Source organism: Mercenaria mercenaria, chromosome 8, assembly GCF_021730395.1.
Source record: "Mercenaria mercenaria strain notata chromosome 8, MADL_Memer_1, whole genome shotgun sequence".
In the NCBI taxonomy this organism is placed as follows: domain Eukaryota; kingdom Metazoa; phylum Mollusca; class Bivalvia; order Venerida; family Veneridae; genus Mercenaria; species Mercenaria mercenaria.
The window spans coordinates 21,704,769-21,720,524 of record NC_069368.1 but is presented as its reverse complement, the minus strand read 5'-3'; the positions used below and the strand labels follow the sequence as shown (position 1 = coordinate 21,720,524).

The window sequence follows — 15,756 nt, the reverse complement described above, 5'->3', positions numbered from 1 at the left end:
ATCGTAATACAACCAACCATTTAGTTATTTATTATAAACCTAATGGTCTACCGTGTGACTGTCAGTCCAAGCGACCAACAATGAGCAAAACAATATACCACTTTATCTTCAAAGGGGTGCGGGTTCGAGGGTGGGGGAAGACAAAAAGTTGATAAACAAAAAAAGAGCAAAATATTGCTTTAGTAAGAAAGCTATGATGTGACAGTCTTCTGTTTGTAAAGGATGTTTCATCTTTTGATCTTTTGAAGTATTTTGTGGATACAAGGACAAATACATTAAATACCATATTTATTAAAGCGTAAGGGATGGTATAGTAGTGTAAAATTTGAAGAACTGCAATAGCTTCTGCTCTTTATTACAAGATCACATGTACTACAATTACACAATACAATATAAAACATGATTACATTTTTTTTATTCAGACTTAGGCAGAAATTAACCCTTACCATGCTTGACACGACTGATTCTGCCTTTGTGACCAGTGTAGATCATGATCTGTGTAGTCTGATCAAGATCTGCACTGTTCGCCATTCAGTCAATATTTTTTGATAAGCACCTAACAGTTAATGGTACCGTCCATATTGAAAGATAGACAAGTTCATTATAGAAATTTAGCAGGGTAAGGGTTAAGTTATTTTACTGATGACAAACTGCTTTACTCAACAAGCAAAAAATGCACAAATGAGCCGCGCCATGAGAAAACCAACATAGTGTGTTTGCGACCAGCATGGATCCAGACCAGCCTGCGCATTTGCGCAGTCTGGTCAGGATCCATGCTGTTCGCTTTCAAAGCCTATTGCAATTTGAGAAACTGTTAGCGAACAGCATGGATCCTGACCAGACTGCGCGGATGCGCAGGCTGGTCTGGATCCATGCTGGTCGCAAAGCCACTATGTTGGTTTTCTCATGGTGCGGCTCAAATATTCATCCAGTGTGTCAGCTTGTACACACCTAATTCTTCTAAATATCATTCATAAAAGGAAGTTCTGGTAATTCGTAATAAAAAACAACAATTACTCACTGCATTGAATGTCTGGCCACTTTGCCTCTGTCAAGTCACGATCCATTTTTATGAAACTGTGACAAGATATGGACACATCCTGTTCTGACATAACGTTGTTTCCCATAAAAGTGTTACAGTATCACCAGATGAGGTTGCATTCATTCCCAAATCATTCATTATAAATATATATGCCATAATACTTTTAATTCTACGAAATTATTAATATTCGTGGTGAACTAATTTTCGTGAATTTCGCGGTTGCATCAATCCATGAAATTGAGTCCTAATGAAAAAATTAAAATTTGCATTCATTTTATCTTCAAAAGATGAAATCCACGAATTAACCGTTATGGTCAAAATCATGAAAATTCATGCCCATGAAATTAAATGATTTCACAGTATGTGAACACTTGGTAACGTGTTAACTAACAAATTCTGACAACCCAAGATGGCCAAAGATTCCAAGCTAAGAGAAACTTCTGTTTCTTATTATGAAATATTTATTTATATTCAGCAAATATTATGCTAAAACACACACGTTTTTGTTCTACACCAAAGGCTGAAATCCATATCCGGAACACTTTAAAATTGTTAATTTACAATGTTTCAAGTAGTGCCATTTTGGAACAAAACATTCAAGTCCATAACATCTACCGTAACTCTGTCCAATTATTTCAGTCAAAAGAAGGCTGTGAAATTCGTTTTGTATTCCAGCCAAACATCGGTTGTGAAATGGACTTCAGAACAAGCTACAAGAACATGATTCTTTTAGATGTGCTATTCCATGTATGTACACTTAAAACCATTCATTTTAGTGTTTACAAAAAGGCTCATTATTCTTCAACTGCCTTCAAAGAATTATTCATTGGCTCAGGGGTCCAGCTGTTCACTTGTAAATAAACAGGCAATCCTCTATCCAAGGAAAGACTGTCCAGCTGAAAACATCCTACTGTGTAAAGTGTGATAGTATCAAACTATATTGCACTGGCTGTCCACAGTATAAAATAATGTCTTCAGATGATGGCACTGGTTGATGATGTGTTCAAATGAAAGGGACAAGGTCCTTCTGTCCACTGAAAGTAAATAATACGATATTCATCACAATAATTATGATTAACTTGATAAAAGCAACTCGTGCACACATTTTAGGTGAAACATTTCTCTCTCAAAAATCCATAAAATGTGGGTTCTGTGAAAGCAACCTGTGTGACAAACTCGTTGACATAATACTTATGAAGGTATCCTGATGACCTGGTGACCCCAATGTCAATAGGGGTCGTGTACTCAATAAGTACTATCAGCATGTGAAGTTTGAAGGTCCTGGGTGCAGTGGTTCACGCGTAAAGTGCCTTCATGCAAAAAGTTAACGTTGTGATGAACGAACAATCAAACTAACGAACGGACGGACAGTTGAAAACTAATATGCCTCCCTTCGGGGGCTTAAAAATATTGTGCAGAAGGGAATGAATTGTTGCAATGCTTTTGAAATAATGGAGAAAATCAACATTCTCTTGCCTTTTTATCAACTTCTATCACATATTTTCATTCACTATATCATTTTTCAGTGTTATATACAAACTTTGTGCCAAACTTGGTGGAAATTAACATGAACTGTGGGCGAGTAGCTTTAAGTTTCTTGGATCAAATATGGTATAAAGTTCATAAACATAGAGAACCTGCAAAATGTTGTAAGGTCATAACAAACTGAAATGTTGTTCATCAGAATTTTTTCCCGAAAAAAATGAGGTGGCATGTGAAAAACAAATTGAACTAGAGATGCTTCTGAGAAAAGCGCATGTCTCCACAACTGCCTAATCATCTAAATAATACGTCAGTCTTTATATAGTACTGTTTACTTAAAGCACATGCACATGTGCTTTTTTGACACCAAAAGGACCCCTATACTATAGACATCCTTTTGAGGTCAAAAATGTGCAAGAAATCTGAGCGTTTTTTGGTAATTCAAGGGCCATAATTCTCAAGTGCCTGGGCCGATTTGGCTAGTTAATGAACTTGGCCGAACACTTATTGGCAAACACATTTTGTTCAAGTTAGGTGAAGATTGGATGAGAAATGTTCAACTTAAAAGTGCGGATAAGCTTTGTGAGACAGACAAGACAGACAGACACACACACACACAGACAGGAGTAAATCAATATGTCTCCCGCACCACTGCGTGGTGGGAGACATGAGTATTTGTATACGTTTTTAGGAAAGCAGGGCAGAGTGAATAAAAATATTTTTCCTTACATTTTTGGCTTTAATTTTAAAGGAAAGAGATGCCTAAAAAATAAGTTAATCTTATATGAAAGCCATCATCAAAGTTTCCAATAAATACATATTCGGAAAAGTGACCACTCCCCTTGGCAGTCATGTTTTTTCAGAAACAGAATATTTTAAAGTTTGTTAAAGGGTTACTTAAGAACCACTTGAATGTGTGTAATTATTTCAAAATCTTATAAGCGGTTAGGAGAAAATGTTGTTTGAAGATTTTTAGCTCTAGCAACCAAGCGAAATGGTTCGAACAATTTTGGAAGAAAACCACCCAAAGAATAACCAGGCTTTGTTTACTAAACTTCCTCCACACAGTTTCAAAGGAGATGTTGTTTTAAGAAAAGTGTAGATGGATGGATGATGACCGGACAGCCAGATGTGAGAGATCACAACAGCTCACATTGTACACACTGAGCTTAATGAGCTAAGAAAGGCTGTTATCTGATTTATTTTAACCATCATAAAATACAGAAGTAATATGTATGAATACATAAATGATTAACAAGGAGGTCAAAAGTATGAATATCTCAGCCAAACCAATCAAACTTAAAATTAATAAATACTGAAATGACGGCAGCAGTACATCATTTCCTAACAGAGTTAGAGAGAAATGTTGCGAATATATACCTGTATGAGACCATGTTCTGACAGTTGTGTTGACTGGAACAGATCTTTCAGGAGTGAAGCAGAGAAACTTGTGTGTAACCTACACCCTTCCTCCTCATTAGCCATGTCTCCAGACAGTCGGTACAGATCTGCAAGTTTTAACAATGAGAATGAAAACAAAACATTTCATGAAAACAACTTCAGTACAATAAAACAGAAGTCACTTTTCAGAATATTATAAGTAATTTTGTCCATGGCTGATAACGGGGAAATCAAAGACGATAACTACATTAAATTATTTGACATGCACTTCCACTTGTTAAAACATCAACCACAATTGTAACATATGATACCACACTTTACTTCCACACAGTCCACAAATATATTTACATGACCTGTCTTTACTTCAACCTTTTACTATAGTTAGAACTACATTTCTGCCACTATAAAATGCACATACACCTGTACTTAGTTTTAATAGCCTAAATGAACAACTTAAATTCTCTTGACAATTTCCATGTGATTCTCGTTTTAGGCATTTCTAGATTCTTTGGATATAAAATAGCTCAATATGTACATGACTTCTTTCACAAACCATGCCAAAATCGAATCCTGAGAATATGTATAGTAACTGGCAAACGTTCATTACAGATGAAGTACCTTAATAAATGTGGCCACCTAAAGGATATCACACCTAGAGAGAGAAAATAACAACAACACATATTAATCAGGAGACCTTTATAAGATACAATTTTACCTTTAAGTAGTGATGATGCCCACAGCTGCACATGAACATCTGGTATTTTTCCTGCAAGCTGCATCGCTGGGGTTACCATGTTTAAAGATTCCTGTAAATACACAAATAAATTTTAAAGTTACATACAAATAAAATACAGATATTGTTTCTATATAATGTATTCAACAATCTGCCATCTAATTGTAACTATAGCAATGTAAGCCCTTAGACATCGCCAATTACAAAATCAAGTTAGCTCTTCCAGAACATTTATATAGACACAATCAAAATAACAAGTTTTTTCCACATGTACTAGATATATAAATTATTTTGGTCATTGCAAGATATTACACGCTTAGGCTATCTATTGTGACCAGCCATGTGTTTGTTCCTAGAAATTAAAAAAGTGAACTTGATCGATTGAGGTCTAGTTGGGTAACAAGCCGCTTACATCTAAGATAAGCCAGCACTTCTCATCCATCTAGGATATACCTAAAATTGAAAAGAGAGATCAAATATAAGTCTAATCATACCCTACTGTTACCAATGACAGAATATATGACAAGCGCACTAGGGAACAGGAGAGTCAGCCATGTTCAAATTCTTCAGCATTCGCCATCATTAATTCTCACGTAGGTAACGCACTGCAAAATATACAAAATATCACTTAGAATCATGTTTACGTAATCAAAATACAAACCTTCATTCATAATTTATTTATACAAAAAGTTTTACGCCCATAATTATAGATACAACTCCAACAAAATACAGAAAAACTGACCAGGCAAGACTTCTGCATGCAAGGTTATCCGCAGTAGTGACATTCATGGTAACCGATATCTGCAAAACTAGAAAAACTATCAAAGGGCCATGACTGCGGTAGAAATAATCACAGAAAAAATTCCTTCCTTTATGGTCATCTGCACATGAAGCTTGTTCATCTGTCGAAGTTTGAAGCTAATCAGGCTAGTAGTGTCGGAGGAGTCAGGCACACAAGATTTCAGAACATATAGACGGATGGACATTCGGACAGCAGCAATGCTATATGCCTTTACATCAAGTGTTGGCATAAAAACAGTATGGTGTAGGATAATGACCATATGATATAACTGATCTGAATCTTGCTGGTTGCATAGCCCTAACGTTGGGTTTATTGACAGGGACATTCATATAAATAACTTAACAGTAGTACTTACTTTGCCTCATTGTACCGAGCTTGGAAGAAAGTCTGTAATCCCTGCACATAATATGCTGCAGCTTTCAGACTGTGAGAACTGAAAATTATTCAAAATCATTTTTGTTGAGTTTAACATCACGCTCACAAAATTATAAGTAAACAGGCAACTTTCTTGCTTTTTATTCCAGACATTATTTCATGGGCTGACTACTTATGTAAGAGTCATGTAATAAAAATAAATACATTTTGTCGTTCCTGTGGTGAAGTCAGGCGAAACTTAGCAATCACGTGCTTTTCAATAATCGGGTATCTTCGGCGATTACCGCCTAAAAATAATTGGTTTTGGAAAAAAAATGGCCGCTGAAAGGGGTCAAATACGGCGGTCGGGAGGCAATTTCGGTGGCTGCTGGCCACAGACGGCAGGTGGCCGCTGAATAAAGTGATAGAGGAAAATCCGTCACAAAATGAACGGAGGTGACCGCTGATCAGAGGTGACCATTAGTTCAGGTTAGACTGTATGCACATTTTCTCAAATTTACTAAATTCACTTGCATGCATTTCATACTTGCTTCTTTCACTATTTCTAGTTATATGCAAACTTTCTCTCAGTGTGTACTTAGACAGTTCAATATTTTATTAATCATTATTTAAACCTGACTTCCCTTCATTGAACTTACTTGGACTGTTCCATTTTTTCCGGATCAATTTTCTCGAGCAGTCCTAGGAAGTCATCTTGTCTCCCCATGCGTAAGAAAACAATGGCAAGATTCATGTTGATAAACAGCGACAGATCTGTGCTCTCTGATTGCTGGTTGTAGAAAATATCACAAATTGGGTGATAAAACGGAACAAAGTATTCTGCTAGAGTACATCTAAATGAGCTTTTACACTTGAAAATTGTACTTCTGGACTCAAAATGAACATCAGCAATGTCGGTTTGATTTTGTATTCTCGTCTGTAATTTCGGCATTCTTCTGTTGTAAATGTGGCAATGATTTCAAAAGAAGCTGAGAATGCCGAATTCACATACTGACAAAGAAAAAGGAACAGAAATCATCGACTGCTGTTATAGGACCACTGTCTTAATTTTCCACATATATTTTTGCGGAAAGATACTTTACCTATCTTCAAAGACAATCAGAAACATATAACACAGTTTTAATTTACAGTTATATTTCACAATATCTGTTTCAAGATTCAGTAAAACTTATTTTAAAGAGAATTCCTATAGTTTTTTTCCTTTCATAGAATTTTTTTAAATTCACATATATGATAGGAAAATTTGTGCTGAAAACAATGAACAAATAAAAACAATAGGTCACCAGGCTTGTTTTTGTGAAAAATTGTTTTGAACACACCCACTGTTGCTGAAACTGCCAGCGATTTTTCAACATTTTCATAATTTTCTGCTTTTTTTATAAATACCAACCAAAATATACATCCAGGCAGCACAATACGGTTTTTTTCTTTTTACAGATTTTATTATATACTTATTTGATATCATAGTCATACTTGTAATACTCTATCCTTACAATAATGGGTACAAATGAAAAAAAAAATATTATTTCATATTTACTTTTGTGAACTTTTTTCAATGAAAAATACCCATAGTGAAGAATATTTTTTTTTAATTTTGAAAAAACTCTTTCATAGAATGTTTTCTTTTTCTTCTTGTGTATAGATAATTGTACTGTGAGCATAAAAATGGCTAAAAATGTATGGGTCACCAGGCTAAATTTTATATTAAGACCGCTAGAATACAACACCTGTTTGGACGGAAATGGCGCGAACCTGGCCAAATTGATTACATGTATGTCTGCTAAAAGTTAAAAAAAAGTTTTAAAAATTCTTAATTCTTTCTATAATTGAATACTAAATAATCTGAAAGGTGATATTGTCTTATCAGTACTAAGTCAATTATCTTACATTATATGAACAACACTGTCTTTGTACTAAAATGCGATGTGAAAACACAACCACAAAAATAGCAAGATACCAGTCAGGCATGATACTTGTCAATACAACATAAACCATAGCCCGGCTTATAAATCCTAAAATATGGCCGAACCTTGCACATTTTAGTAGAGACTTAAGATAATACATTTCTTAAAGAACAATACCAGAAGATCAATTCTGGATATGGAACACTTGAATCAGTCAACCATGAAAGCCTGGGCAAACTGTTTTATGACGTCATCTTTAGGACTATTGAATTCGTAAAAATAATTTGATCATGTTCAGCAACGTTTAAAATTTTATCGCCCTTTTCGAAATTTCTAATAATCCGGTGACAAAACAATTCAGCTATGTAGAGCTTCTCAAAGTTAAATTATTTTAAGAAATATCAAAGAAAGGTTACTTTTGGAATAATTTGTATGAACAGGGATAAATTATCTAAAACGACGTATCACATTTCTTAAACTTTACATCCTGTTTTCAAACAATGACAAACTTTTTATAAAATAGTGTTATAAAAAAGAGGAAATATGTGTTCATAACTAGATTATATCGCTTTAGAATTGTTCCGACTATAAATGCCTTTTCAGGTCATTTTAAACTTGTCCACACATACGGGAGAGACGCCTCATATTTTGCTCATTCTAAATGTTGTATATTTCTTTCTTGTGGATACGAACTAAACCTGGTGTTTATGTAATAATCAATTCATACATAGATCTTAATTTGAATTAAATACTTTTCAATACTTTTGCAGCGATATATTACTTGATATAACATAATGAAAAACAATGTAGAGTGGTTAATTTCATGACTATTTCGCAACAGAGCTAGGCTAAGGGATGGCACATAAAATACTAAGAAAAGCAAACCCTTTCTAATTGTTAAAAAGCAAAAAACGTATATAAACTTAAAGAAGAAATATTCCCTTAAAGAATATTTGTAGAGATAGGTCAGAGAGATTTTATTAGTACCGCGATGTTGCACACAGCTGTAAACTATATGACATTTTACATGCACATACCAAATCTTCTAGCGTCCTACTTAGACTTTTTCAAATACCATTCAAATTACTACATGCACATATTTTTACTAATTTAGAAAAGTATATTATTAGTAAAATGTCAAAATTACAGCTAATTGAAACATGCAATATCAAATACTTTTATTCACATCAATGCCTCAACCCATTTAGAAGCGGCTCAATAAAAATAAAGTATCTAGCTCATATTTTATTGTTTATTGTAGACATTTAAAACATTTGTTTAGAACTATAATTTTAAAAGTGGTATGTGAGTTAATATTTTGACACGAGCTAATGCAAGTTGATCCCGATAAGGTAAAATATCTGGAAAGTAGGTGTGTGTTGTGTGTGTGTGTCTGGGTGGGGGGGGGGGAGAAGGGGGATACTCATCCGAATATACTTTTTAACTGATGAATAAAACTGAACATTTGCACATGTTTGAAACGATTTATTTCCTTACTAAATTTCATTTTTGGGGTGTTTTTACCTGTCAGAGATACATTATTCTATTATATAGATTAATGAGAAAAAATGTATGATTGCTTAATATCGTGGCGACTTTGATCTAACATATTTATATCAAACTGCATTTCACCAGTGAGATAATATACTGTGCTAATCTGTCGTAAAAATATTTATAAATGTACTTTTACATATGTTTTTAACAAAGTACATTACAATTTGGACAGACTGCCTCATTAGTATATGTTAAAATTGCTTCTGCATTATAAATGATAAACCTATGTACCATTATTATGACTTTACGTAAAGCTGGAACAATTGCGGTATGGTAAATGTGTATGTTACCGGATGTGACCAATGGAAAACTGCATTGTGACACCAGATTAATACATTTGCTGTAGGGTTCCCGAGAAGTATAACTCCCAAAATATGTAAAATTAGACTGAATATTTCAAATAGTAGTTATAAGATACACATCACCATCGTGGTTTACAAATTTGTTTTTTTTAAAGCGCTGTGAAGACTACCACCGTCTGTAAGCTAAACACGTCCATACGTTTCATACCCAGATGTGAACCACTAAACCACAGTCTATTTCTTAATGAAAGGGAGTGTAAGATGAACATAAGCATTTTTAAACATCTTAGTACTGTAAAACGATTGCATTTGATGAAATGAAATGAAATAAATAGTTCTACCGAAGTTAATTGGCTTTCCAAAACAGGACTACAAATATCAGAACGTTTGGATGTACGATTGCTTACAGACGTCGCGTCGTCATTCTTTTGTGATTACACCAGACATTAGTCATAAGACACTTTCATGATGTTGCATGCTAGTATAAATATATGCCGTAAGTTGAAAAGTTTATCTACAACAAGAGATCACAGAGTGATCTTGGCGCCCACCAATGTGCCATTTTTGAGTGTTCCAAATTTCAAGACTTATTGACTAGCTCAAGGTCAAATTTCATTTCCGTACACAACGCAAATCTATGCATGTGGTCCAAATTTGAAGCCTGTACCTTCAAAAATGTGAAAGTAGGTCACTAGGTCAATGTCAAGGTCAAAGTTTGTTTCGGTACACAAAACTATGCATGTGGTCCTAAATTTGAAGCATGTAGCTACAGAAATGTGAAAGTAGGTCACTAGGTCAATCTTAAGGTCAAAGTTCATTTCGGTACATAAAACTATGCAAGTGGTCCAAATTTGAAGGCTGTAGCTTGAGAAATGTAAAAGTAGGTCACTAGGTCAAAATCAAGGTCAAATTTTACTTCGGAATACAAAACTACGCATGTGGTCCAAATTTGAAGCCTGTACCTTCAAAAATGTGAAAGTAGGTCACTAGGTCAATGTAAAGGTCAAAGTTTGTTTCGGTACACAAAACTATGCATGTGGTCCAAATCTGAAGGCTGTAGCTTGAGAAATGTAAAAGTAGGTCACTAGGTCAAAATCAAGGTCAAATTTTATTTCGGAATACAAAACTATGCATGTGGTCCAAATTTGAAGCCTGTACCTTAAAAATGTGAAAGTAGGTCACTAGGTCAATGTAAAGGTCAAAGGTCATTTCAGTACACAAAACTATGCAAGTGGTCCAAATTTGAAGGCTGTAGCTTGAGAAATGTAAAAGTGGGTCACTAGGTCAAAATCAAGGTCAAATTTTATTTCAGAATACAAAACTATGCATGTGGTCCAAATTTGAAGCCTGTACCTTCAAAAATGTGAAAGTAGGTCACTAGGTCAATGTCAAGGTCAAAGTTTTTTTCGGTACACAAAATTATGCATGTAGTCCAAATTTGAAGGTTGTAGCTTGAGAAATGTGAAAGTAGGTCACTAGGTCAAAATCAATGTCAAATTTCATTTTGAAACACGAAACTATGCATATGGTCCAAATTTGATGCCTGTACCTTCAAAAATGTGAAAGTAGGTCACTAGGTCAAAATAAAGGTCAAAGTTTTTTCCAGTGCACAAAATTATGCATGTGGTCCAAATTTGAAGGCTGTAGCTACAGAAATGTGAAAGTAGGTCACTAGGTCAAAATCAAGGTCAACTCATGTCAAGGTTCATCTTGCCACTCAAAAATATACATGTGGTCCAAGTTTGAATGTTGGTAGTTACTGATAAGAACATTTTAAAAGCTTTTCCCTATATAAGTCTATATGAACCATGTGACCCCCGGGGCGGGGCCATATTTAACCCTAGGAGGATAATTTGAACAAACTTGGTAGAGAACCACTAGATGATGCTACATTACAAGTATCAAAGCCCTAGGCTTTGTGGTTTGGACAAGAAGATTTTCAAAGTTTTTCCCAATATAAGTCTATGTAAACCATATGACCCCCAGGGTGGGGCCATATTTGACCCTAGGGGTATAATTTGAACAATCTTAGTTGAAGACCACTAGATGATGTCACATACAAAATATCAAAGCCCTAGGCCCTGTGGTTTTGGACAAGAGGTTATTCAAAGTTTTTCCCTATATAAGTCTATATAAACCATGTGACCCCCAGGGCGGGGCCATATTTGACCCCAGAGAAATAATTTGAATCATCTTGGTAGAGGACCACTAGATGATGCTTTATACCAAATATCAAAGCCCTAGGCTCTGTGGTTTTGGACAAGAAGGTTTTCAAAGTTTTTCCCTATATAAATCTATATAAATTATAGAAATAAACAAAGGGCCATAACTCACTCATAAATTGTTGAACCAGTCTGATTTTCAGGGGGACACAACTAGGGTACCAATACATCATTCTGACAAAGTTTGGTCAAAATCCCCCAGTAGTTTCTGAGGAGATGCGATAACGAGAAATTGTTAACGGACGGACGGACGGACGGATGGACGGACGGATGGAATGACGGACAGACGGACCACGGACGCAGAGTGATTTTAATAGCCCACCATCTGATGATGGTGGGCTAAAAACAGTTAAAAGTAATGCAAAACTGAATCAGCGTAATCAATATTAAAGAAAGACAAATAAAAAATATGCTTTTATGATATAAATAGCAAATTAGCAGTTTCCATTTTGGTATGTACTACATTGACGTGTTCGAAATACACACCCCTTAACATTTAAAACACGAATATATTTAGCTGATTTTTATTTTACAGTATGGCCATAGACCTTTAGGATAATAGGTCAATAACAACTTTGTAAGACGATAGGTCAATAACAACTCTGTAAGACTTTTTCATGCTTTGTGTGATTAAATTATGTTCTCATGTCAATTTTCTTTCAATCTAAAATATTCATTTGTCACATATAAATATAGTTTGGTTAACATAAGAAATAAATCGCGACTTAGTACTATTCATTTGAGTATATCGTTAATTACGTTAGTTTGCAAAAATATAAAGAATGATACACACAACATGCCGTTACAAGAAGAGTAAAACAGCTTTGTCAGATTTATAGAAACATTTCACTTAAAATATCACACCCATGTCTTTATATAAATCACACTGTTAAAAATATCGCATTTTAATTAGATATATTAAAACATTTTGGTTCAGTTACTGCGCATCTGAGCTCTCAACTGTGATAAATCAGGTGAAAAACCAACCACTCGAAGGCCTTCTTTATTTTTATTCTTACATGGTCATTGAAATTTCTTGACAAAATTTTGCTGGGCTTCATTTACCCAAGTAGTAATAAACCGGACGTCATGTCACCATTTGACGTCATAATGGACTTCATAATGCTGTCATACCAGTCCGCGCGTCAACCGTTGTTTATCGCAGATTCTAACACAACCGAATTCATTTTCCTATCTGATTATTGTGTATTTTTATATATCAATACATTTTCCTGAGGTCACAATTATTACGTCAGTCGCACAGGAAAAGAAATCAACACAAAAAAGAAAATAGGCAAATACTAGCATTTGATGGATGTCGTCAAGGATGTGTGTGTGTGTTCGGGTTTAACGTCTTTTTCAACAATTTTCCGTCTTATCAACGACGGTGTCTACTTGTAGCAGTGAGCACAATGCCCAACTTTATAGTGCTGCCACACTGGCTTATCACACCGTAGACACGTGGCATAATACCCCACCAAGTTGGTTCGAGCCTCACTCGGGGCGTTGAATTCTTCATGTGAGGAAGCCATCCAGCTGGCTTACGGAAGGTCGGTGGTTCTACCCAGGTGCCCGCTCGTGATGAAATAATGCACCGAGGGGCGCCTGGGGTCTTCCTCAACCATCAAAGCTGGAAAGTCGCCATATGACCTATAATTGTGTCGGTGCGACGTTAAACCCTACCAAAAAACCCACCAGGTCACATTTTACTGACACCGGGCTGACAAGTCCTAACACTATCCCCTCAATGCTGAGCGCCAAGCGAGGACGCTGCTAGTACCATTTTTTACGTCTTTGGTATGACGCGGTTGGGGATCGAACCCACGACCTCCCGCACTCGAAGCGGACGCTCTACCACTAGGCTACCGAGGCGTACTTTAAAGTCTTTCGTAAGGTATAAAAATCGAAATAATATATCAAATTTAGTGTATGCTCTTCATTGTTTGTCATCTGATGCGTATTATTATATCACTCGAGCTACGCCTACGTGATATTAATTCTTATGTCTTAAATATTGACTACTTTTTTCTTTGTTTTTAAAACTGCAACCAAATCCAGCTAGGTCAGAATGTGCAGTTTATTTAATGGTAAATCGCCACGAATGATTCCACTTAATTATTCTTTATGACACCACGAGTCTTTTAATCTAAATACATAAGAGCCTGAATAACCAATATTATAACACATAAATCACGGTATGTGACAAATATGCACAATATATTTCCATTTACCTATTACCTCCCTTTTAATTGCGTTAACTGATTATTTTTCAGGAAAATGATATATTCGTTCGCAGATAATGTCACAAAATTGTAACAAGTGTTGTTTTAAGGGTTTTGTATTGAAAAATGAGTATTATATTACAAACATTTTACGGTAATTTTGATAAAAAAGAATGAATGGTAGCTGTTTATAAACCACAATGAATATTTTTTATTTTTCTGAAATAAATTATTTATTTACATTATTTCAATTTTGCATTCCTATAAAGATAAATTATATAACAATTTTTTCAGGATTCATTAAAACATATAACTACTCAGAGCATTTTTATCAAAACAAGAGCCATGTTAGACCTGGCCAATCCCCCCGCCGGGCATATTATAATTGAAGGCTAAAGTTCCTGGCAAGTTAGTGTCTGAAAGTATTAATTTTGGGGAAAGCTTTGAAGAACCATTTAGTTGTGGTCCGCATCAGGGGTTTTAAAGATGTGAAAGAAAGAATAAGTCAGTGGTGAGGTGGTTTACTGCTAAATTTTATTAATTTTCATGAACAGTATAGCTATGATGTTTTTCTATATGGCTACTGTAAAAAGAAGGAATGGAAAGCTAACAGGGAACACGAGTGCCAGAATGTCACAATATATGCCCGTCACAGCAAATTTCTTTAGTCTAGCAGCTGTATTTGCAAATGGAATTTTAATTTTGTGGTTGTTTAGTAATCATTGTAAGTCTTTTGTTTTTCTAAGTCCACAAAAAACTCCTTACCAGGTAGATATCTTAAAATACACATAAAATTGGAAAGTAACATCCATGTTGTACCACAGAAAAGTGGTCTTGTTTTTTCCCTATGGTCAATTATAAAAAAGTTACAATATTAGTTATTTATAGTAACAACTAAGGGGAGTTAATCTTAAAAAAAAACAAAAAACAAAAAATTGCAAGTCCACAAAAAATCTTTACCAGGTAGAGATTGGTCAAAATACACCTCAAAATTGGATGTAGCATGCATGTTGTACTACAGAAAAGTTGTCTCGATTTTTCCCTACGACTAGTAATGAAAAAGTTACAATAAAAGCTATTTAAAGTAACAACAAAGGGAGGTAATTCTAAAGAAGGGAACTGCACATGACACTTCGTCTCATGATGGTGTATAATTGTGCCAAGTTACATCAAAATCCCTCCATGCATGAAGAAGAAATGCTTCAGACAATGTCATTCTTGTATCTGACCTTTGGCCTCTCAGTGTGACCTTGACCTTAGACCTAGGGACCTATATCTTGCGCATGACATTCTGTCTCGTGGTGGTGAACATTTGTGCCAAGTTATATCAAAATCCCTCTATGCATGAAGAAGAAAAGCTCCGGACAATTTTTTTAAAGAAAATATGATAAAGGGGAATAACTCAAAAAATAGGCAAGGTAGAGTTATTGTTCTTGCACATTGCACTTCCTCCCAATGTGTTCCATCAGTGTATGAAGTTTGAAGAAAATCCCTCCAGTACTTTTGGAGTTATGCTCCGGACAAAATTTTTTAAGAAAATAAGATAAAGGGGAATAACTCAAAAAAAAGGCAAGGTAGAGTTATTATTCTTGCACACTGCACTTCCTCCCACTGTGTTCTATCAGTGTATGAAGTCTGAAGAAAATCCCTCCAGTACTTTTAGAGTTATGCTCCGGACAAAATTTTTTAAGAAAATAAGATAAAGGGGAATAACTCA

The 15,756-nt window shown here is 35.1% G+C and overlaps 1 protein-coding gene across 1 annotated transcript in view; it reads right to left on the bottom strand.

Annotated features, from left to right (window-relative positions):
• Window positions 1-338: 338 nt before the first annotated feature.
• LOC123566700 (MAU2 chromatid cohesion factor homolog) overlaps window positions 339-15,756 on the bottom strand; it is a 52,663-nt gene continuing 37,245 nt past the window's right edge. Inside the window, exons 13-18 of the mRNA XM_053549068.1 lie at window positions 6,474-6,604; window positions 5,816-5,893; window positions 5,153-5,189; window positions 4,641-4,731; window positions 3,905-4,032; window positions 339-2,076 (exon numbers count right to left, since the gene is read on the bottom strand). Coding sequence (XP_053405043.1) covers window positions 2,017-2,076; window positions 3,905-4,032; window positions 4,641-4,731; window positions 5,153-5,189; window positions 5,816-5,893; window positions 6,474-6,604 — 525 coding nt within the window. The 3' untranslated portion in view covers window positions 339-2,016. The remainder of the gene's footprint in view (window positions 2,077-3,904; window positions 4,033-4,640; window positions 4,732-5,152; window positions 5,190-5,815; window positions 5,894-6,473; window positions 6,605-15,756) is intronic.